The sequence below is a fragment of the Camelus ferus genome, chromosome 15 (assembly GCF_009834535.1).
Source record: "Camelus ferus isolate YT-003-E chromosome 15, BCGSAC_Cfer_1.0, whole genome shotgun sequence".
Lineage (NCBI taxonomy): Eukaryota > Metazoa > Chordata > Mammalia > Artiodactyla > Camelidae > Camelus > Camelus ferus.
In genome coordinates this window covers 39,114,366-39,139,407 of record NC_045710.1, presented here as the reverse complement: position 1 = coordinate 39,139,407, position 25,042 = coordinate 39,114,366, and the positions used below count along the sequence as shown (strand labels likewise).

General features: G+C 39.3%; 2 protein-coding genes and 1 long non-coding RNA gene across 5 annotated transcripts in view; 2 read left to right on the top strand and 1 right to left on the bottom strand.

Moving 5' to 3' along the window:
* Positions 1-25,042, bottom strand: part of ACYP2 (acylphosphatase 2) — a 121,786-nt gene that overhangs the window by 8,317 nt on the left and 88,427 nt on the right. The gene's annotated exons all lie outside the window — the stretch shown is intronic.
* LOC116668986 lies at positions 2,274-4,884 on the top strand. The gene is made up of 3 exons (XR_004326331.1): positions 2,274-2,344; positions 2,477-3,000; positions 3,700-4,884. It is a non-coding gene; the product is annotated as an uncharacterized LOC116668986 (long non-coding RNA).
* Positions 19,632-21,212, top strand: TSPYL6 (TSPY like 6). The gene has a single exon (XM_006174481.2). The coding sequence runs from the start codon at positions 19,959-19,961 to the stop codon at positions 21,210-21,212; it is 1,254 nt and encodes a 417-aa protein (XP_006174543.1). The 5' UTR covers positions 19,632-19,958.

Below are 25,042 nucleotides of genomic sequence, written 5' to 3'. Positions count from 1 at the left end.
TAAAGAAGAGAGTCTGTGTTAAGCATTTAACACTATCTAGAAAATAGTAAGCACTCATATTTTTAGCTCTTGTATCAGTCAGGGTGCAGTAGCAGGTAATGAAAACCACCTTAGTTATTTCACAATGGATTTAATATAGGGAATTAGGTTCTTACAAAATCACTGGAAGGGCCTAGAAGAACGGATTTGGATGGGCCTATTGGAGTAACTCTAGAATTGGCTGCTGACGTATAAAATGTTAAAACTGTGATTCTCATGCAAATATACAATTTATGTCAAAGATTTCTATTCAACACATTAATTAATGATGGAACCTGGAAGATGTTATGTCTAGTTCAAAGGAGAATATAGACACACACACATATTCATGCATACAATCAGGAATGCTGAAAACTTGCTAATAGATGCAAAACTAGTTAAAATTCACTGGGTAGCACTGTCCAATAGTACTGTTATGTGAACCTCAAGTGTAATTTAAAATTTTTGAGGAGCCACATTAAAAAGATAAAATAAATGGGTGAACCATTAATTTTAACAATATATTGTACTTAGTTCAATATATCCAAAATATTAAGATGTAATCCATATAAATAAGATGAATGAGATTTCACATACTTTTTTATATCGAGTCTGAAATCTGCAGTGTGTTTTACACTTACAACACATCTGCATTCAAACTTGCCACAGATGCTCAACAGCAGCACGTGGCTAGTGGTTCCTACATTAATGTAGTTTTAGGGCAATGAAAAAGGAAGGTTTGGGATTATCTCTTTTAGGGCAAAAGTCGACTGCATATCAGAAATTTGTTTTGCTAGGGACAAAAAGTATTTGCATTTGTGTCGTTTGCTTCAAGTAAATTTCTACCTTAATGTGGTTGTAAAATAGCCTGGTCAACAGGAAATTGGTCAAAGGTGCACATCCGTATAGAATTCTAAAAATTCCTGGAAGTTCCATTAGACAATACCCAGAACCTCCCTGAAAGACACCCTCTAATCTCCATTTTCAAGCCTTGGACAATTTTTTTCTGAGAGGCGCATTAGAGGAACTGCCAGGAATCAGGAGGCTGCCACCTTTATGAACACACTACCCTAACCACAGTCCAAGAGTCAGGAAGCCCCTCCCAGCATTGTAGGCTCCAGAGCCAGGTAATGTCTGCTCTATCCTCACCCCAGCTAAATGGATGACTCAGGCCCAGGCTGCTTCTCTCCTCACCCAACTTGGTTCCAAATTCAAACTTCACATGAGCACTTGCATTTGAAACTACCTGCAAGAGAGTCCGAGAAACATAGCTCTTGGCTCTCAAGAGCCTGCAGTAAAGGAAAGGCACCAGAAGGCGTTTGGAACAGAGGTTGAGCAAGGCAACACACCATGTCTACCCCTGTTACTATTCAGTTTACAACAACTTCGTGAAACTCTACAGTGTGGGACGCCGGAGATCAGAGGTATTTTTTTCCTGGTCTGCATGATAGCAACACTTTTGTGAACTCTCTCAGACCTGGAGTTCTTCTCAGCACTAGAACAGAATCCCAAGAAACACTAACATTGAAGGGTCAGGTGGAAAAGAAGTAGATGGGGGACCAGAGAAGGAATGACCAGCGAAGAGAGAAATAACCACAAAGTGCGGCGATAGCAAAACTAAGGACACAGTATATTAAGAAGGAAAGAGAAGTCGACTTCCAAATGCTGCTAAGACCCAAGTAAAATCTGAAATGAAGAGTGCTTTGGGGACTTTAGCAAGTTTCAACAACGTGGTTGGGGTGGAAGCCCGATTAGGATGGTTTTAGGAGACAGCAAGAACAGATCAAGCTCTTGAGCTGTCTAACTGAAGGAGCAGCTTTACACAACTTTTAAGGTTCTTGGCAAGCCAAGCCTCCCTCAATTCTGAATTCAGTGCTTTCCAATATTTACAAACGCCTTGTCTCAGAACAATAGTTGGGGAGGGTTGCTTTAAGGACACACGGTCTAGGATGTTTTCTATTCTGAGTATGCTAAAACCTCCTCCTACATGGAGCCAAAGGAGAAGGGAGCTGGCCAGACTCGCCTGTATTTTCACCCCTCACTGTGACCTCTCCACCTCCCAGCAAAATGCTCATAAGCAGATTGAGTTTGGGGGGTGATGCCATTAGCTGATAGAAGGACTGCTTGATTTTAGAGCCAAACTGTGACCCACCCAGAGTGGAGGCCATTATTTTAGACATTTTTTAAAAGCCTTGTTCCTGGCTCTATTTTATGTCCCCACCCTTGTTTTTTTATCCTCTTTCACTTTTAAATGTGAAAAACTAAACTTGTTACAGTCTTATGCAGCCTTACAAATCACTTTAAATCATATTGGGAACAAAGTGAGGTGAGAGTTTTATTTTGTTTTCTTTTTCTTCTTGAGACTGTTTCCTTGATTTTTATAAAGGAGATTATTGGAAGCGGATGTGGAGATTTAGTTCGTTTTTTTCGACTTAGCTAGATACCTTTTCCATTACAGCGAGACATGCGTCGTTCTGAGGCCATTAAAAACCACGTATCTACAAGGCAGCCGTCTCCGCAGCCACCCTCCTGACTCGGGCCTTGAACATGGGGACTAAGAGCTCTCAGCCGCGACCTCGGGGACCAGGGCAGCTACGGGCAGGATCCAGCCTCCCGCCCGCCGGGTGCTGATGCCCCGGTGCTGATGCGGGGCCCCGTGCAGCGCTTTGCTGCGGCTGCGGGCGGAGAAGCCTAGCAGAGATGCCCGCGCTGGCTTTAAAGACAATTCACAAAGCCTCTCCGTGACAGTCACTTTGAAATAATTTGTGCAGACTTGAATCAAAAGAACACTTCGAAGGCAGTATGGAGAGGCAGCTAATGACAAGTACCATAGATAAAACAGGAGATTTGATAGGTGGAAAATCAGAAAAATTAGACTAATGGAAGGAAGACTGTTGGGCTGTGTTTCAAAGGGATCGTCTGTGACAGAGCTCACTGCACTACATGTTGTTAACTCTGAAGATGCAGGCTTTCAGAATACCGGTAACTATCTGATAAGAAAATGAAAATAGTTAAACTCTTCTTTATGGATATGTCTCATGGTTGGGAAGTGGCTTATGTTTTGAACTAACAAGGGTTTAAAAAAGTATCTTAAGATTCTGATTTTCCCCTAGGAAGGTGTTTTATCTTTAAATGTAAGCCTGTGACTCCATTCATATGGAAGTTCATGATAGGAGGTAAGAACACCATTTCAGCTCTTAAGTGGTGCCACCTGACAATAAATTTAAATAGTAACTGCTTGTTGGATGACTTAAATTAGATTTCTTTATGAAAAATACAACAATTCTAACAGCTAGATTAATCTTAAATAAAAGGACATCAGTATATCCAAGTTACCTATCTAGGTGGGAGTTGACAAAATGAAAGAAGAGAAAAGGATTTAATGGAAGAGGCTGACATACATGTAATGAGCCCCCTCCTCTGAGGTAAAATTCTACGTAATTTGAATATTGCATTCTAAAATGTGCTTATTTCTCTGAAGCCATTAATAGACTGATTAAAGAACGTCTCCTACTAGACTCAAAATGCAAGTTAATTAACTCCATCTCCCTCTTTTGAATTGAAAGCTACTTAGATAGTAAACGGTTGTCATACTTAGTTTTCAAAATGACTCTCAGATGAGGCCATTCAAACCAAGCATATAAAGCCAGACTCACCAGAGTGATGTTTGTATCTGAACAGAATTAAAAGTCTGAAGTCTCAGAAGTATATACCATGAAGCTAAAGCCAGAACATGAGTCCTGCTGTGGAAGAAACCAGACTCCCTGACACCGGGTCTAGAAAGTACTGTTGGATGTGATAATCATCCTGATGAAGACTGTTTGGGAGCCTCTTCTGATCACACTATTTCCTGCTATAGCTGAACTTACATCAAAGAGAAAAAGAAACTAGCTAGCTGTCTCCTGTAGAATCCTATGAGGCATCATTACGTTGGTGGAGATGCCAACGGCCTTCAGTGGTCTAGGGAACTGATCTTAAAAGCTTTCTATGAAATGATCAAATTCAGGGGAACACATGGATGCTAACCAAATTCATAGGAGTTCAGTTTATAAAATACAATACCACGTATTCATTTATACTGGGTGCTGTATTGGCCAACATATCATCCATTTATATAAGAATTTTCTGACTAGGGAAGCACACTAATGAGAGAAAATACAATAGATTGTTCTTTCTCCAGTTTAGGCATATTTTGGTCTAGAATATATATAATGATAAAACCCTCTTCCCTAGAAAACAGTGAAATGGTGATATTGATCTCCTTTTAAAAAAAACTCTACACAATCCACTGCTTTGCACTTAACACATCATTGCCTCACACAGGTTACTGAGCTGATGGTTTTCTTTACAGTGGCTTTGTTCCTGTCCTGAGGAAACTCTCTGGACACCTGGATTACACTGAAACATATTCCAGTACGTCCTTGTTTCTAGGGCGGAGACAAAGAAAAACCTATCACTCATTGTATGGTGTTTACAAACCATATCTTAAGGCTATATTTTAGTAGTAGGCCTATCATATAAAACTACTCAAGCCAGCACATTCTAGAAAAGGTAGTTGTTGAACAAATTTGTATAAAAGCAAATTATCTTTTCTACCAGCTTTATACTTTGTGACTGACATATAAGAAAAGTTTTCTTTTACTTGCAAAATATTTCCAGTTGTCAGTAAGTGAAAGGAGGATTGATCTGAGAGACAGAAGGTTACCAGAAACCTCCAAATCACTAAATTCAAAGCATCATATTTTTTGCCCTCATCTTGGTATTTCTCCTTCTCTCCACCTACATTTCTGGGACAACTTTTCGTCTTCCTCCTCCGTCTCCAGGGGCTCCTCCTCAGCGGGAGTTCCTCTTTCTTTGTTCAGTCCTTACTTTGGTGATCTCTATGTTTCTGCTCTTAATCCCTTGTTGTCTTCATCGCTACTCTTGGAATGATTTCATCTAAACCTTGACTTAGCACAAAAGCTCCAGATTCATATAATCTACTATGTACTGAGTCTCCCCATTTGATTGACTATACCCACTTCCACCCAACTCCGGTGCCCACCGGCACGTCCCTCTTCCAATGTGCTCTTCCTCCTACGTTCTGAAATTGGACAGAACCTGGGAAGTCAGACTCTCAACATCTGTGCACAATCAACCATGTCCCATTAATTTCAACCATCTTTCATCTCTCTTCCATCCTTATTACACTGGATTTACATCAGGCTCTTGTCTGTTTTCCAGGAACACAGGTCAAGATTGGCTCTGAGGCTGGGGGCCATTACTTAGCAGGTGCAATGAAAAGATTTGAGATGTGTTGCCTTCCTATCAATAGTAATTGGCTTGGGACAGCTCCTATGTTGGGGGGGGGTGTCTTGGTTAGGAATAGAAAAAAAGTCACAACATTTGCATTTTGTCTTCACAATACTTGACAGTTTATCTTAAAATAGCCACAGAAGATGAGGTGGCAAATGCAAACCAGGGAGCACGTAGTTATTAGGTATCTATTTTGTAACCTGTGTCAGACATCTGGGCTCCAAAGACAAATATGGCATAGTCCCTGCCCCCAGTGCACTCAGACTAGTGGGAAAAGCCAATGATTACAATTATCAATTACATGATAAATTTGATGAAGGAATGTGTGAAGTGTTGTGTGAGGACAGGAGAGTGTTTTCATTCTGTCCTCACTGCTGCTAGCCTGGAAGATAGTGAAGGAGGGAGTGCCTCCCTTCCTGAGAAAGTGGAGTAGGGCTTCCAGAAGATATAAAAATGCACCCCATCTTATAGTAACTTCAAGAGATTATAGCTCAGGATCCTGACACTGGGGATCTGCGGAATTTTGCCAGCTCTGTCCTCAAGTTACTCACCTATTTGATTCCTACTTTTCACATCTCTAAAATGAAAAGGTTGGTTTAAATCAGAGGTTGGCAAACTTTTTCTATCTAGGGCCAGATAATAAATGTTTTAGGCTCTGTGGTCTTATAGTCTGTCAGAATGATTCAACTCTGCTTTTGGAGCACAAAAGCAGCCTTAGTACAGCAACAGATGGACCTGACTATTACAATACAACTTTATTTCCACAAACAAGCAGTGGGCTGTATTTGGCCCATGGGATGTAGTTTGCCAATCCCTGGTCTAAACGATCTCCAAGATGCCTTCCAGATATACTAATCCATTGGTTCCAGAAATAGCAGCTCTCAACTACTTGCTATACTTCATATTGGTTTTTGAATTTACGTTTGTTGTGGCTAGTTAGCTCAGTAGGTGTGAACGTGAAATTTCAAGTGATAAGATTTGGGGTTTGATTGATTATGGGTCAGTTACTTTCTCTGATCCATGACCACAAACCACACCACAGAATTCAACAAATTCATACTGCTTGGAGCCACATCAAGCGTTGTGATTGGGCATAGGCTATCCTTTCCTGCTTCTCAGGACACAACCCTTGCACGTGCATCCCTAATGATGGTGAAGGAGCATCCTCTTTACATATGGACCAACATCATTGAATTCATTTCAAAAGAGAAACTTATTTAAAAAAAAAAAAAAAACTTGTAACTATAATGGCAGGCACTGGGGAATCTGTAGGTAAGCAGAAGTGTCTCATCATCTTACAATAAATCAAATTCATTTTTATGCTACTAAGCAAAAGAATGCTACAGAAGCATGCTGCTATGCATATAAGCTAAAGCAGAATCAGAAAACTATGGCACGAATGCCAACAATCTTCCCCCTTCTTCCCGTAGTAGACACTGCTAATCAATCCCAGACCTCTCCCCTACAGGTCCTGCATGTGTTCTCACAATTCTTCCAAATACATTGAATCAGGAAGCTATACTAAGTTGACCGGCTAGGTTAAAGCAGTTGTCACATTGCAACAGAAGTTACTATGCCTTATTTTTCCTTTCACTTTCCATCCCTACCACCAAGTTACTCTTAATTTAAAAGATATGCATATAATACTGGATGCAGTGGCTATAAAATTCAGCAATGCGAAAATGAAGATCATATCAATCTTATATGTAGATAGGAGCATAAATCAGCGAAAACCTTTTACAGAGGAAAAATTGGCATTGTTAAGGGCCTTAAAATGTAGATACAAGGTGGGTAGTTGGGGCTTCATTATATTATGCTACTTTCTGAAGTCTTCTGTAATAAAAAGTTCTAAAAGTGTCCAATGAAGATAAAATTATAGTAGCTGATAAGTGACTTAAAAGTAAAGTCTAAAGTGGTAATACAGAACTGAAATAACTCAATGTTGCCTTATTGTAGAAAGCTGTCTGCCTATGATTATCTAGCATATAAAATTATAAAACAAATTTCACTATTGAAGCCATTTTATTAATTTCTTAATATGAATATACTAAGTGATTTATATGTATAAGCTTATAAATGTATGACATATACAATTTGCAGAACAATCTGTTCTGCAAAAACAAATGAAAGTACTAAAAGTAGCTGCCTCCCAGGAGGGAAGAAGAATATTTAAAGGAAAGGAGAGGAGGGTGGCTTACTTTTCACTGATTATCCTATTGTTCCTTTTGAATTTTTGTACATCTTGCATGTTTGCCTAATTAGATTAATAAAATGTGACTCAGTGATTCTAGTCTGAAAACTTTATCCTAAGGTATCATTGATGATGTAGGTAAAGATTTTGCCTGAACGATGTTCATTGTATGTAACAGGAAAATAGTTCAAACAATTTAAATGTCCAATAATTAGGATTTGGTTAAATAAGTTACTGTATTTCCATATAAAGGAATAATAGCCATTAAAAACATGAAGATGAATTTTTACTAATTAAGATACTTGTAATATGGCATTAAGTTTTTTAAAAGCAAGTTGCAAAACAAGATGTATAATATGACCTCACTTCTATATGTAAACATATAGAGACAGAAAAGTATTTGAAAGATGTACCAAGTGGTAACAGTGGTTATCTCCTGAAATATGATTACTTTCTTTCCTTTTTTCTTTGCTTGTTTTCAAGTTATTTTCAAAATTCTGTAATGACTATGTATCAATTCTAAATTAATAAGATTATGAAAGTGTTTGAAAAATGCCCAAGGAACTAGAAACAATAATTCTTTTTTTCCCTATGGCAAAGAACAATCTGAATATAGATCAAAATGTAAAATATGGCTTTTGTGATCCAAATCAAAGTTATTAATGAATGCTGAAATTTTATTGGCTCTCTTGCTGGGAAGTGATGACATCCAGAATTAAATACGACATAATATTTACCAATGGTATTAAGTCTTTTCAATAGGTTTAGTAACTCCAACATGGTAATTCAAGGAACGATTTTTCCTCATGTGTAAATGAGTTTTATACTACTGAAAGCTGTTAGGCGAACTTACTTATGGTATGTTATTAACAAAAAGAGAATGGTGGCTGAAATACCTGAACTAACAACGTGGAGACAACAGACAGAGTGGGAGACTCCTACAGATTAATATGGGTCATGGAGCCATGACTAGATGGGGAAGCGTCTTGTACAGCTTGCTAAGGATATAGATGTTTTTCTGTAAAGACACAGACCGAGTTGTATTTCTGAATGAAAAGTCAAGGTGTCCACAGAGGATAGATTAGAGGGAGTAAATATTAAACAGAGTACACCTAAGGCATTTATAATTTCTTTGAAGTAATTTCTCCTAACAAGCATAGAAAGGGCAAACATGTAAGCTATTTTACTTTCATCTTCATTTTTTTCCCAGCAAAAGATATGTATGATATAGAAATATAAAACCCATAGCAATTGCTATGTAAACTACTATAAAATAGTTAGAGATATGCTTAATGTTGTATTTTATTGTTTGACTAAATATTAACTGATTAGAAATTACATTAAATTGGAGCTTATTTTGTCCTTATCAAATACACTATTAGGCAAACCAGGTAGGGCTTGGATGTTCATTACAGGTCGGCACATGACATTCCAAATTCTCCTAAATGGAGTTCACTTAATATGTTAGGTTCTATAAACTTGCTTAATCACTTCTCAGAGCTTGATGTTCCTTAGAAAGAGGACTGTTAAATACCTGCAAAGCAGAGCCACAGTCAGAGCTCTCAACTACCCCCCAACCCCACCCCTCCTGCCCTGAGGGCCTCGGAAAGCACCTCCCTGAGGACGGATGCTGAGAGAAAGCACTAGAAGTTTTCCCCGTTCTTACCTTATTCCAAGATTTTGGGGAAAATGCTTTAAAAATGGTTTTCTTTCCTGATCTAATACCAGAAAATAGAAATACTCAAGTGGTATTAGTTTTCTTTCAAAATTAAAAACTGTGGAAAACATATTTATGTGACTGTCACCTCTGTCACAGTCCCACAGAGCTAGTCCCCAGTTGCCTGTGGCTGGGAGTCACAGCGTGAGATGCAAGCAGTCAGATGTTACCAGGAAAGGCCACTTGGATGCGGGTTCGCATTGCTGTGGCTCTCTGTTCAAGAATATAGTTGAGCTCATACGGTTCAAAGGCTTATCTGAAATTTAACTTGAATAAATACAGAAAAGCAGCCCCATTAGAATCATCCAGTAGAGCTGGATCATTTAAACTCAAGGTCAAAATAAATCTTATTGGTGCCTTTATTAAAATCAAGGTTATTTAGGTGATGAGATTTTTTTTCCCTCTTACATAGCCTACCTTGCACAGAACTTTACTATTAGGAAACCTGAAACAGTCTAGAGAATTCAGGACCATCTCAGTTCAGGTTGCCATGGCATTTTCTAGCAAACTAAAATAACACTGAGAATGTAAAAATTATGCACACAATGAAATGTTATTACCAAAATGTAATTAACATGATGTTTTCCTTTCCTTGTTCTGGGACAATAAAGCTAAATGCTATTACAAAGTGGTAGAAACATTTTTTTGAAAGTAAAGACATTTGTGACCGTATTGTTTGCTTCTCAGGTTGCAGCTGAACGCAGATATTTTGGTTCAGTTCAAGGATATAGAAAACACCACTGATGCTCTGTACTGTGGCGGCACAAACCTGCTGCTTCCATGACGTCACGCTCCTTTGTCTCCATGTCGGAGAGGCTGCCTGGTCTCTGTAATGTTTTCTTTTCCTGCAAGTACTAGGGCTCATAAAAAACAGCTTGACTCCTTACAGCTTTTCCCCTGTATGCTTCCTTTTCTATAAAAACTTAGTTTTGAAAAAATGGACATTTAATTTTCAACAAAAATTTAGTTTCTCCAGATTTTTCTTTTAGTTTCAGAGAATAATAATTTTATAACCTTAATATAATGCTGGTTTTTGTGAATCTCAAGAGACAAAACCGGACACTTGTGCATGCTGCAAATTCCTATTTTGATTCCAAAAATAACCTTTGTAACTATTTGGCAATACAGGTCTTCCCCCTGCCCCCTTCAGCTGGGGATGGTGGAGGGGGTAGGAAGGTTGTTGAGATATCTGTTCAGAATTTTTCAGACAAAGATTTAGAAATATTAACTAATGACTTCAATGAGATTTCAAGTTTAAAATCAGTAATTACAAAATCCACATAATTCTATGCCTCCCAAGAGCTGCATACCTTCCTTTGGATTTTTTTTTTTCTTTTAGCATAAAAAGAGAACGTGCTGTTAAATAACGTGCAAGAAATTTTATTATATCTTCTAAGGGTGCATTTAAATATTGTGTTTAAATTATAGATATGAACATAAGACTTGGTAGTTTTCTATTGTATGTCCAAACAGAGGTGTTAAGACATGCTCCCCACAGTTCATCATGTATTCAAAATTGAGTTTGGACAGACTCTAGTTTTATTAGATTTGGATAGTCACAGTTTTGTCATGTTGCTGCTAGAACAGCAGCACAGAGATAAAAACAGCCCAAATAGCCTTGTTAGAGAAACATCTATCTGCCGCAGCTCTCAACCTGGATCCTTTCTAGGCTTCCTGCTTTCCTAACCTTAATTCTTTATTCTTTTCAGAGGAAAACAAGCTGACCTTTGCTAAGCATCTTCTTACAAAAAAGACTCATGACATATGGCATCTTTATAAAAGATTCCACAGTTGAAATGTGAAATGAGACTTCAGGGGGCCCCCACAGGAAACTCTGTTCTAGCACTGAAAATCTCTTGTGAGAAAAGCATTGACTCTTTTCTTTGATTGATCAATTCATTCATTCATTTTGCATGAACAAATATTCATTGGGCACTTGCTATGTGCAAAGAAAGCAATATGAGTGATTCAAGAACGTGGAAAATATAGTCTCCATCTTTGAGGAATTTGCAGAAAAGAAGAGTGTAAGGTATATTCAACAACAGTCAACCTGTCAAAACTGGATCGTTTATCTGACTCCTTCATTGTATAGATGAGGGAATTACTGCACAGAGAAGTGAAATGACCTGCCCAAACCACACCACTCGTGTAGACATCACTGGGAGAATGGAAAGACCACTGGCTGGGGAGCAAGCCACTTACTCCCTCACTCACTGATCTTGGATAGATTCCTTAACCCACTGAGCTAAGCCAGACCTCGAAAGCCTGATCTGGGTTGAAAGGTTGGGGAGAAGGGGAACACAGACTTCCTTCAGGTTTGCTCTCACTCACATTTACTGTGTAACCTGGAAGCAGGAAGTGGGGAGCATATGTACACAATAAGGATGAAAGTGAGCTGACGCAGCTTCTCCATGCCGCCCCAGCTCCCCAGACCCTTGGCCAACGTTCAGTGTCAGTGCGGCACCCAGGGAGGCATCAGCCTGCCAGGTCAAGGTCTCCAGAGCCACGGGCCCACGGCCTTTCTCACACACACACTGCCATAGTCAGACACTTCCGTGTTCCATTTCTTATTGCTTTTTTGGGCCTAGCATGGGCCAGCCTTGGCTTCTCTACCTGCTAAACTTCCATTTCCTTACCTAGGATATTTAATAACATCCTGTATGCAAGATGGACTAGGTAGAGTGCCTGACCCACAGAAGGTGCCTCACAGAGGGCTTTCACAGTTGAGGAACTGACAGTAGGATTCAAGTTTCCTGACTCTCAGCCTAATGCTCTTAATACTCATGTGGCAACTGCCACTTAATGGGTATTCACACTGTGCCAATAGAATGATACATGAAGAGAGAAAACTAGGATTATTTGCAGAAAGCACTGCATGTCTAGAAATCCTAAGAAATCTGTTTGATAAACTTACAAGATAATAAGTTTAAAGTGACCAGGTTTATAATGAAAAGGAAAGAAATTCCATTCAAAAAAAAAAAAAAAAAAAAGAGGGTGGATAGATAAACAGAATTGCCTATGACGGTTATAAAGAAAATTATAAAGACATGAGCCATAATGTAATGAAAACCATAAAGCTGCATTGGAATATATAACAAAAGATGAACCAATTGAGTTACGTACTGTGTTATTATACAGGAAAACAAGTTTCACCAAGTAAAATCTATTTGTTAAATATTAAAATCCTGTACTAACCAAGAAGCCTTGAGTTAGGATGCTGATCTAGTTCCCAGAAAATCCTAAAACAAAGTATATTAATTAAAGGATTAAGATAAAGAAGTATGGGTGAAATAGACATATTTAATGTATTATATAACTATCATAAAATTAGGGAAGATGTTTAATAATTGCCTAATTCTATTTAATAATTGCCTAATTGTACTTTAACATTGCCATGATAACTGGCTAACAGTTAAACACGAAACAAAAAGCGATTTGGATCAGCCCTTAACACCGCATTACCAGTGCAGGCCCCTAGTGGATTGAAGAGTAACTATTTGCTTTAATTCTTAGCAAAGCTATGAGAAAAAAGAATCAAATATTTATGAAATCTTGAGAGGGACAGTATGTTTGAAACGCTTAGGGAAGTGATGAAAACCACAGAGGAAAAAATAAATAGCTCAGAAACATCAAAGAAAAAATGGTTGTAACAAAAACTAACAAAATGAAAAGAAGAGAAACATAATTGGGAAACATTTGTATTGATCATGATAGAAAAGAAGTTAGTATATATAATATATAAATAACTTATTCAAATCTTCAAAAGTATTAAAACCTCAAGAGAAATGGTTAAAGGATATAAACATAGAATTCATTTATGAAGAAATACAAGTAGATAATACACATTAATAAGTTCTTTGAAGGATATTTCTAATAGCAAAATACTGGAAACAAAATGCCCAATATAAAGTACACTATATCAATTCAATAGACTATTATATAGCCATTAGAATTATAATTATGAAAACTGGAAAAAATTATTTGATGGTGGAAGGGAGCCAAAAAAATTCTATTATGCACATCAAAAAAAGCAAAAATGAAAATCGCTATTGACAAAGAACAGTGGAGTCATGGATTTTTTTTCATAAATAAGATTGGGAAGGAAGCAGGAAACCACTATACTAGTAGTTGAACAATACTAGTTGTTAAACATTAAAGATTTTAACATCTATTGTATTTTTCAACATCTGGATGAAGAAAGCAAAGAGTTAGAAGAAACCAGGAATATTAGTGTCAAATGGTTAAGTTATTAGATTTCGTCGAGTAAGACTCTTTCACGGCTCCAGAACCTTACAGAGAGCAGTCGCATTTCCCAGAGGCACTGGAGAATGCAGGAACACACCTTGAGAGTCAAGTGTGTTATTTTTGCCATACCTTTGTCTATGGAGCCCCTTCTGGGCCATTGGTACCATGTTTGTCTTCCTCCTTCCTGATGCTTTAATTTTACCATAATACTTGCTTTAAAAGTTTGCCTGCATCTAGACAAATGTCTGCTTTTACATGTGAATTTCTTTTTTCTAATTCCTAAATATTCTGATTTATTTTTATGATCCTTTATCTCCTTTCACTGCCTCCCCTATAAAAGGCATAATTTAGATTAGGAGTTAATAACTCAGAATATCTGACATGGATTTGAATCCTGATTCAGTTATGTGACTTTGGGCAAATTACTTATTTGTAAGCCTCAGATACTTTTATTTATAAGATGGAAATAATAATGCTTCATAGGATAATACTTCATAAGGTAATTATGAGGTTTAAACTAAAAGACATAATTCATGTAATATACTTGGTGTTGTACTTACTTGTAACACTGTAAACTCCAAAGTAATGTGACATATAAATAAATATGGTACTTGAAACATTATTCAAAATGTTAACTATTAAGCAAAAAAACTCACAACCTTAAAATGGTTCTTTCTTTCCATACATCTGGCAGATCACATTTCTTTGTAAGAGTCATGGCTTAATTGAAGAGAGGAATTTTCCCATATTTTTCTATCCTGTGTTTGCCTTTTTAAAGATGCTTTGAATCCGTATGGATTGGAGTCATGTTTAAGTAAATAGATATACCAAGTTTCCTTAATCACAGTACCTAACTGAAAATTTTCCTGAAATTGGAGAGAAGACAAAGAGAAAAATGCATGTATTCTGTCCTGGCTTTATGAGTTTAATAGTCCAACCATCTCATTTCACTACTGAAGGCTGTGGAATGGTCAAAATCAAACTACAGAACTATTGGTATAGCTCTTATTTAAACTATTTAAACTTTTGAAATGAAAATGAATCTCAGTTGAAAAGTTCAGGCAGGGAGGAAGGGGCATTTTAAAGGAATTGAAATGTAGGGGCTCAGGTTCAAAGTAACTATGACTGGCAGAAAATCAAGGCTTTCCATATTGTGTCAGGGGCTGGAGTGTAGGGTTTTTTGTGTGCTTTTTAACACTCCTTGAAATCGATAAGTGTCATATGAGCATTACTTGGACTTTATTTGAATTTATTTGAATTTCAACAGCTACCAACAGATGTGCTTAGAATGAATAGGCCCCAATTTCCAAATAGCGCAGTATTTCAAATCTATTTTAGACTCTGAAATGAGAGCCGACTCCAGGAAGACAGCTCTGAATCTTTCTCCCAGCTGCAGAAATAATTCCTCCTGTTGCCCCTCTGACCTACACCAAGGGAAGCCTCTTGAAAAGATGTTCTTTTGCCAACAATCATTTTACCATTGCGACCCACAAATGGAAAAATAAACTGTTGGCTCCTCTTCAGAAAACCTATTCTTACAACGCCAGAAACAGGTAGAGAAAGAAAACCAGAGTTCTTTATATTCCTCTCTCATTTTCCAAAATGATCTTGATATTTTTGTTACCTCAGTGAGCTTATAAAGTGGGGCTTATCTACTAACAAGTCACAGTTAATATTCTCCAAACTAAGTTCATTCATCCAGTGTTCTAGGACCGCCCCCCTACCCAATTCCTCAGGACTCTGCTCCATTGGTTAATTCCTACTTGCCTAAACCAATGGGCTCTCCCTCCCACTGGTTCCCACCCCTCACTTTAGGATGTACAAGCCCCTCCTACTGGAAAGTAAAAACCTCTAACCTGAATTCTCCTTTAGCTATTCCCCTATCTTCTTCCCTTCACACCCAGGCTTCCAGAGATGACAAATCCCTATTCAGTCAAATGGAAACTCTGACCTGGCTTTCAGACATAATGACTACGGGGTGCCTCTCTGTGCCAGGCTCTCTTATGGGCCTTAATATTTTTTTCTTGATTAAAAAATACATGAATAATGCATGCTCATTCTAACAATGCAGGAACAGATAAGTACAGCATCAACATTGCCCAAGCTGAACATTTTATTTAATTGTTGCAACCGCCACAAGAGATAAGAATTATTGACCCTATTTTATTGATGAGGAAATTGAGGCTGAAAGACTCAGAGTGTACCCTGCAGTGTTTAACAGGAAGAGCTGCAGGGTCTGATTACTTGGGTTCACTTCTTGACTTTGCCATTTACTCTGTGTCCATAAGCTTATTACTTATTTTCTGCACCTCAGTTTTCCTATCTGCAAAATGGGGCAAATGATAATATCTAGTTCATAGAGTACAGTGAGGATGTAATGTAACAAAACAAAAACGTTGTTTCTAAAGGGAAAAAAAGATCAAAAAGAGAAGTTATTTAAAAATGACAACTGAGGAGAAAATACTAGAAATTAGAGCAAAACTGTTCACCATTCTGCTACTAGTGTAGAGTCTGAGTTTTTAAAGCTGCTAGAAACTTCCGCCCCAAAACAATGCTCTCAGTGCAATAATGACATCAATTTAGTTTGTTTTTTAAGATCATACTATTTTTTAAAAGATCCAATAGTATTATTTCAGTTTTTCATGATTAAATTTTATTCATTTACTATAGTATTAATTCCGTTACTTAATATTTTTATCTCAGGCTAGAATGATTCTCGATGTTTAACATTTAGATATTATAAGCATGTTTTATATCATGTTTTGACCCATATTGTCATTTTTGTAATGGCTCTGTATATCCCTGGGTGATCTGGTCACCCCTGCCATGTGGCCCTACCCCCCAACCTACACAGACTTTAGCCTCTTAGTTTCATCAGGCACCATAACATATATTTGCGCTCTGTGAGTGCTACAGTAGTAGAAAATGATTAAATCCTAATTTTTAACTTCCCCAGGGCAAATCATTACCCACACCCTGGTAACTCATATATTCTCTCTCTACTTCTCTATATTTATATGCTATTTCTAAGAGGTAGTAGAGATGACTGCAGTTGTAACAGCTACTTGGTTAATCACTCAAAGCTGCTTTTTTACCATGTCCTTTGCAGTTTAATGGACTTTCTATGGGAAACAGAGGAAATTAACGAAGTGTACATCTCCTTCCCTTGTCTGCCAACATTCTTTTGAGTCTTAAGAAAGTAACATTTTATTGAGGCCCTCAGCTTTCTAAACTGGGTGGCCTAGCCTGAAGAACAGTAATTCAGTATGCTAAGCCACTAAACAAACATACTTGTTTAAAGAATTCAGGTCAAGGATGAGAGATCCCTTTCAAAACAAGTAAGAACCGAACAACATTATTTGAGGAGTCGAAGAAAAATAAGACTATACAATTCACAGGCTCTCTTCATTCATCTTATATTGTTTATCTTTTAAAACCTCATGCTGTTTCTGTTTCCCAGAGAATTTAAACAGTTCACAATTCTATGATGTGAAGATTTATGGCTAAATTGTACTCTCCCCAAGAAGCCATCTTCTTTCTTTACTCATATTTCTTCTTTTATCTTTGTCTTTCTCTCACTCCCCCTTCTGTCTTTCTGCCTCTGGTTGATTAGATATTGCTGAGATTTTGTATTAGCTCTCCTCATTCCCCTTAAAAATTTTTCTTTTGTAGCCAAAATGTTTCAAGCCCCAAGTTAAAATCATTTTTGCTCTTTTCAGTAGTTTCAGTCCACACTCTGGGACACAAGCAGAATGAAAGATCCCAAAAGAGAATAACATTTGACACTGAACTCAAAGAATATGATCACTACTCACTTTCCAATTTTAAAAAACATATGCATTCCTTATTTTTGATCAACTAATATATGTGTATCCTTCTTCTGAACACTTTTAAGAAAAAAGTAATGCAGGCTCTGTGATATTAAGTAATATGAAATTCTAAAGGTGCCTCCCTTCCCACTCATTTAGCCAGAGGTGGTGTCGTTACGCAATGAACCTCGTCCCTAGAATACAGATCCAGCTTTAAGTCTCCTTTCATCGGTTTAGATCACCTAATGCCCTACATTCTCATGTCATTTCCCCCTCATTTCTCACAGATTTTAGCTCCTGGCTTATTCTTACTTCTCTCCTGTCTTATCTTTCACATAGGTGATCCTTCCCACCCAGGCCTCTTGGCTGGCTCACCTCCTCCCCTACCATGACCTTGTGCTCAGTGTGCCTCATTACAGCCCAGGTTGGATGGATGAGTAGTGTTCTAACCAATCCCCTGCAATCCACTCTCAGACCACCATCTCTCATCCTTCTAGCTCATTCTAGTACTTGGCCACCACGACCCTTCAATTCCCTGGGTCTTCCAACCCTCTGATCAGGCCACCCTTTCACTGCCCCTCATGCCTATGTGTCCTCTATTCTTCCAGCGTAGATTCTAAGATCGATCATAATCATTCTCTTGCCCTTCTTGCTTCAGGTCTGACTAAATCCAACTCTGCTTACTCATGCTGCACCTGTAAACTGACCATGGATGAAGAAAAATTCACAATCATGCTGATGCACCCCACTTCAAATTCATGATCTTAATGCTATTCAACAATCATACCATATGTTATAGTCCAGTCACTCTAGGTAACTGTTTCTTACCTCTCTCTCCCCAGAATCCCACTGCCTCGTGCCTCATCCTCACTCTCACTTGAGTTGAATCTTGCCTTCTCCTTTACTGAGAACACTGAAGCAATCAGAGGAGAATCTCATAGATTCCACCATCACTTCTTCCCACCAGCCAGCATCTACACCCTCCTACTTTGCCTTCCTTCCGGTTCCCACAGGGGAATTTGTCATGCTCCTGTTAAGGGCCGACTGTTCTTCCTCTGCTTAGGCACTAGATTCGCTTTCACCAATTCAAGGATATCCTTCCAACAATTCTCCTTTCTCTCTTCTACACCATTAATTTTTGCTCTCTGCCCAATCATTCGCATTAGCATGTACACATACTTCTTTTTCTCCCATTTGAAAAACATTTTCTTTGACCCACTTTCTCCACCAGCCATCATCCCATCTCTCTGGAGCAAAATTTCAAGAGTCATGTATACTTGCTATTTTCACTTTCTCCCTTCCTGATTTTCTCTTAAACCTGTTACAGCCAGGCTGTCACCCTAACACTTCTCCAAAACTATTCTTGTCGAGTGGTGCCTCCATTTAGTTCCCACTGGGGCAAATCCCTCAAGAGAATTATCAGTATTCACAGTCTCCAGTTTCTTTCCTCCCATTCCCTTTAAAGCCTATGCCAACCCCCCACCACTTCTCTTTAAAATCCACTGGTCAGTTCTCATTTTACTTGATCCGTCAGCACCACCTCACACAATTGAACACTTTTTACACATTTCATCTAAGTTGGATAATGTATTAGTCTAAGTCTGTCCAACATGTTCTCTTATGTTTCTTTAAATCACTACTGACTATTTTTCATTCCAAAAATTGTTTACTTATCCTCTCTCCTTTTATTTTTAATCTTTGATTAATACTCTCTATTGTCTTTCATTAATTTCTCCTCTTATATTCATCATTACCTTTTCTCTACTTTCTTTGGCCTAAACTCTGCTGGTCTTGTACACACTACTCAAGTTACAGTTTGTGGTGCACTCATCAGAGTGCTTACCAATATTTTCAGTTTCCTTCTCCTAATCTCAGGGGAGGATTATACTTCCCTGACCCCTTAAAGCTAGGCAAAGCCATCTGACTAGCTCTGGCCAATGACATGTTACTTTTAATGGAAACATCAAAAACCTATGCATGGGGAAGGATGGTCTTTTCAATAAACATTACTTGGTCAATTAGATAATTTTATGGGAAAAATTAATCTAACTCTTATCACACCATTCACAAAAAGCAATTCCAAGTGGACTGCAGATATAAATGTGAAATATCTTAGAAAGACAAGATTTCTTAAAAAGGGCAGAAAAAGCACCAAGGGATAAAATAAGTTGGAATATATGAAGATTAAAAACTTTTGTTAATCAAAACATCATTAAGATACTGAAAAAGCAACTCACAGTAGGAGAGGCTGTTTGAAATACACAGATCTGAAAAAGAACTTGTGTCTAACACGTATAACGGATTCCTACAAATCAACATGGAAAATATAAAACACGCCAACAGGAAAATGAGAAGACTCGGCTACTTTACAAAAAGATAGCCAAATGGGGAAATCAAAACTACATGAAAAGGTTCCCAATCCATTAGACATTAGGTAAATGCAGATTAAAACCACCAAAAGACACGTCCATCACAGACGCGCCAGAATAGTGAAAATAAAAGATGGCAGAAGCAGTAGAAGAGTTTCTTGTGAGACCAAAAGTGGGTGTCGCGAGACTGAAGGCTAAGTATCGCGAGATCGAACGACGAATGTCGCGAATCCGAAGGGTGTGGTGTTTGCTTGAGTTCGTCTTTGTGAGAGAAGCAAACGTCAGGAAATAGCTGGTCAGGCTCCTTTACCACCATGAGCGTCCCGCGTGGGGTCGACGGGATCCCTCTCCCCCAGACCTGCCATTTCCCTGTTCCTGACCACGCGCTGGAAGACCCAGACCCACAGCAGTGCCGGAAGCGTCTAGAGGAAGCGGAGGTGAGGCAGGTGGTGACCGAGACAGGCGAGGGCAGCTTGGGGATCGTCGCACTCCCACCACCCCAGCTTCTGGAGGAGGGGTGCGCACCGCGGGACCCCGCGGACTGTGGCCCTACTCCCCAGATCCTAGTCAATGGGGGTCGCGGTCACGGAGCTGCCAAAGCGGGGCAGGAGGAGGCCATGCCGCCCGCGGAGGGCATGGAAGCAGCCCCTGTCCCTGTGGCAACCGAGAGCAGCCTAGGAAATGGATGTCAGCGGGGAACTGGTGGGGAGAAGGCCCTAGAAACCTGTGGCACAGGGAGGTCGGAGCCTGAGCTGATGGCTGGGGCGAAGGTGAGGGAAGTGAAGACTGAAAGGGGTACCATCTTCCCTATAGTAGTGGATGATGAGGAGAGGAAGGAGAAGCCAGTGGGTGAGGAAGTGGAAACGGTGGAGGAACCCAGAGCCGTAAACGTGGTGAAGGATGAGGCAGGGCCTCGGGCCCTGAATGAGGGTCTCCATGTGAACCCCTTGGAAGCTATCCAGCTGGAACTGGACGCTCTGAACGCTCAGGCTGACCGGGCCTTCCTCCAGCTAGAGCGCAGGTTTGGGCGCATGCGGCGACACTACCTTCAGCGGAGGTACCGCATCATTCAGAACATCCCTGGCTTCTGGATGACTGCCTTTCAGAACCACCCGCAGCTGTCTGCCCTGATTAGAGGCAGGGATGCCGAGATGTTCAGGTACTTAACCAATTTGGAGGTGAAGGGGCTCAGACATCCTAGGATGGGCTGCAAGTTCAAGTTCTTCTTTCGAAGAAACCCATACTTCAGAAACAAGTTGATTGTCAAGGAATATGAAGTCAGACCCTCCGGCCAAGTGGTGGCTCTTGCCACTCCGATCATATGGCACCCAGGCCGTGATCCTCCGGCTTTCAATCCTAGGAACCAAGACCTCACATGCAGCTTGTTTGCCTGGCTTTCAGACCACAGCTTTCCAGACTCTGACAGGATTGCTAAGATCATCAAAGAGGACCTCTGGCCAAATCCACTGCAGTACTACCTATTGCATGAAGGGGCCCAGAGAGGTAGACTTCATCAGATAAGGGAGCTGGTGGAGAGCCCCAGGCCCTGTGGATTCCAATCTGGTTAACCTTTGCTCTTAGGAATGCTCCCACACAAAGTCCCCTGCCAGACCTGTGTCTTGGCAACAGCAAGGGTATTCCTTTCTTTGTTTTTGTGTTGACCTTTCTGTACCTTCCCTCCTCTGGACATTGAGTTCTCTCAACTTCTAGACTGAGACCTTCCTGGCTGTGCTGCTCCACTTCCACATGGTCTTCATGCTGCATTAACGTTCTGCATTAACATCACATGCTCCATGGTGGTGGCTCACACTCTTCTAAGCCAAATGAACGATGCTACAGATTGCACTGCCTTTGTCTGCACTGCTTCGACCCTGTTTGTTCCCAAGGCTTCTGGTCTAGCTATTACTACCTGGATTTCTAGCTATGTTTAATAAGAGTCTGTTTTACTCATTTTGCTATGCACATGGCCTGTGGACAACTGCTGGGCATTAATAAAGTCAAGAGAGCAGCAATGGGCCACTTGGTCTCTGTGATTTATGCATCTATTGCTCTTCTTGCTCCTCTGGTCACCTATTGCTGCCTGCTACAAGCTATGCCCACCCTCTTAGGCTGCCACCTGTGCACGGACATTTTCCAGACCATTCTGGTTTTTGGTATATAAGGATCTTCAGAACTGGTGGTAGAACCAGGTTTGCCACCAGCCTATAAAAGACCTCTCTGTATTTTCCCTAAAAGACTTTAATTCCTCACCATCACTCAGGAACCCTACTGTCAGGCAAGTGGTTGAGGTGACAAGTTAGACTCTATCTGCATGACAAGGACAATGATGCCCTTGCCAAGTACTGGGCTTTTTCAGCCTCAACCAGCGAAGCCATACAAAATTTAGGTACTTTTATTTGCCTCCCTTCCTCATCCTAAAAGTGGTAAGGTGCCAGCAGTGCCAGGGTAGATGTAGTTTGTCTTATCTCCCTTTCTCTCTGTGTCTCATCTCTCTCACCTTCCTCCCTCTCATATCTCTTCTCTTTAAAAAAAAAAAAAAAAAAAGTGGTAGCTCAGAAACAGCTGCAAAGAACAGGCTTTTCCGTGTAACCTGACTGTATCATTTCCAGAGGCGGAGAGGCTGTCCTGTAAAGGAGACTACCAGAACTCTTATGCCCTCTCTGCTTTCTTCCCAGCCCCTCACCCGCCTATAGCAATGCCTAGAAGGTTTGAAGGAAGACAGATATACATGCAGTGAATGGATGGAGATTGTGGTGGGTGCCCCAAGCAGGAAAACTGAACAAAAGGCCAGAGGCAGACATGAGCCAGGGGAAAAATGGGCCTAGAATTAAGAGTGGGTTGACTGAGGGATACCTTCTCTGTCAGTGGTGATGGGAGGAGAAATATTTTCTCAGAATTGGGATGGGAGAATTGAAGGTGGTTGAAGGGTTAACTATGTTGCCCTGAAAAGGGTTCTTTAAAGACATACAAACATTGCAGCTTTTTTTTCTTTCATAATTTCACACTCTCATGAAAAACTCACTTTATTGAAGTTAGCATTTTATTTAAACTATTACGTTCATTTTCAATTATTCATGTTTTTCCCTGAGAAAATGAAATCATAATTTAGGGCTGGCTGGGGTGCTTCTTGGAACTTGAGTATTAAGAGATGGGGTCCTAAAGGGTGTCTGTCATTCACTCGGGCAAAGCATGTATTAGAGTCAACAAACATTGCAGCTTTAAGTGTTTTCTGTTCTCATGTGATCGTATATACGCTGAAGATGAATACTGTGCCCTTAATTTCACTGGTATTTAGTAAAATCCTCTTACTTTCTCTGTTGCTGCTTACTGGGAAGATTTGGCTGTACAGATTTTCTTTTGCTTTCAGTTGGGAACATTTGGAAGAATGTCAGTCTCTTTCCTGTACAATATAGAGACTTATGTGAATATTCGTAACAGTTTTCAACTTTTTTTCTGTTAAAACTGTATCTTTAGAAGTATAATCTGAGTAACTTGGTCTTGTCATAGTGAAGGCTTTGAAAACTGTTGTCTTTATGGAAAAATGACCTACCAAAAAATTGTGGCGCTGATTGTCTTGATAATTTACCTTGGTAATACCTTAATTGATAAATCTCTTTCCCTAAATAGCAGAAATACTCGTGAGATTGCTCTGTAAAATTGGAAGTGTACCATATTTATCTTTCCTTATGTGCGTGTTGATAAAATAAAAGCCTGTCAGTCTGAAAAAACAAAACTAAAAAGTTGGAAAATAACAAGGGTGGAAAAGCACACAGAGAAACCAGAATGTTCCACTAGCAATATATGAAGACTAGCTTGATGCAAATGCTTTAGAAAATTGTTTGGCAGTTATCTCTGCACACCCTCTGGATCCAGCTCTGGGAATATACCCAACAGAAATGCATACATATATTCACAAAAACATGCATAAAATTGTTTATAACAGCATAATTCTAATAGCAGGACCTGCCCCAGCATCCATCTCTAGTAGAAAAAATAAGTTTTTAAATATTCATACAATGGAATACTATGAGAAATGAAAAACTATGCCTGCGTGCAATAATATGAATGAATTTCACAAACATGAGGTTGGATGAAAGAAGCCAGATTCGAGTACGTGCTATGTAATTGAATTTATATGTGAATTTTAAGCACAGATATTTATGGTGGTAGAAGTTGGAATAGTGATTACTACCAAGAACAGTAAAGGGTCTGAGATTTTACCCTGCTTACGAACTAGTATGTTGGTCAGCCTAGTTAATGGGTGCTGAGTCAGAGACAGAGAACCTTACAACTCAATAGCCTGTATCAGTATTACACCAGTTCCTTGAGCCCTAATTCCTAATTATGAAAGATGAAGAAAGCCAGGTGACACCTGCACACACAGTGCGTTGCATTATAGGAGAGGAATCCTGAGTTTAGGGAACTTCAGTCTTTTAGAATGGCAAGTAAACATGCCTACCTTTGACTTCGAAGGGAGATACCCTGTTGTACTAAACAGTGTAATAAAAGACAATAATAAGAGACGATCTATTTTTTCAAGGCTTGAGCAAAATGGCCCTTTTCTCTGGAGGCAAACACTGTTTTTGTCTTCTAAGGCTATTCACGAAAAGATACTCTGAACAAAGGTAGATAGTATCTCTGCTCCCAAGGTGTGCAGAAATATCAGAGACCCATGATAATTGTTTCCTAACAGCTGTAGCGGGAGAGGGGGTACCTGTTGACTGGAAAGGGGGTATGATGTTGGGTTCTGAAGAACTGGAGATGTCTGTGCCTCCCCCTGGATGCTGGATACATCAGTATATTCAATTTGTAACACTCATTGAGTTGTACACTTGTGAAACATGCTTTTCTATGTATTTATTATATTTAATAAAATACGCTTAAGAAAAAACAAAGCCCAAAGTAAACAAAAATAAAAATTAAAAAAGCCACCATTTCCCTGGAACTTCAATGCTAGAAAATGATAGGCCAATATAAAAGTGTGTTTCATATCTTTCTGGATAGGCTGTAAGTCCATATATAAGAATTCCAATAGGATCATTCACTATAACACAAATGGTTAAAATCGACTTTCTGTGGGAAAAAATATTTATCTAGGTATGGGCCATCAACTTTTAGTATTTATAGTGCTCCTGCTTATTTTTCAACTAACTCTTATCAGAGTAGAGTTGTAAAGAGTTTATTAATCATGGCTTGTGATGGTTCATTTTCAGAGCTCAGTTCTTCCAGCCAAATGATAAAATCCACGTATTATTTAGTTCTGTTGCTCAGCAAGGATGATGCTATTCTGAGAATTGGCCTCATCATATACTTGCTTTTTAAAATGGTCTGTATCAAAGTTTCATATCCTTTCTTTTTAGGCCTCCCTTTTCGAGGTAAAAATATTTCACTGAGTTAA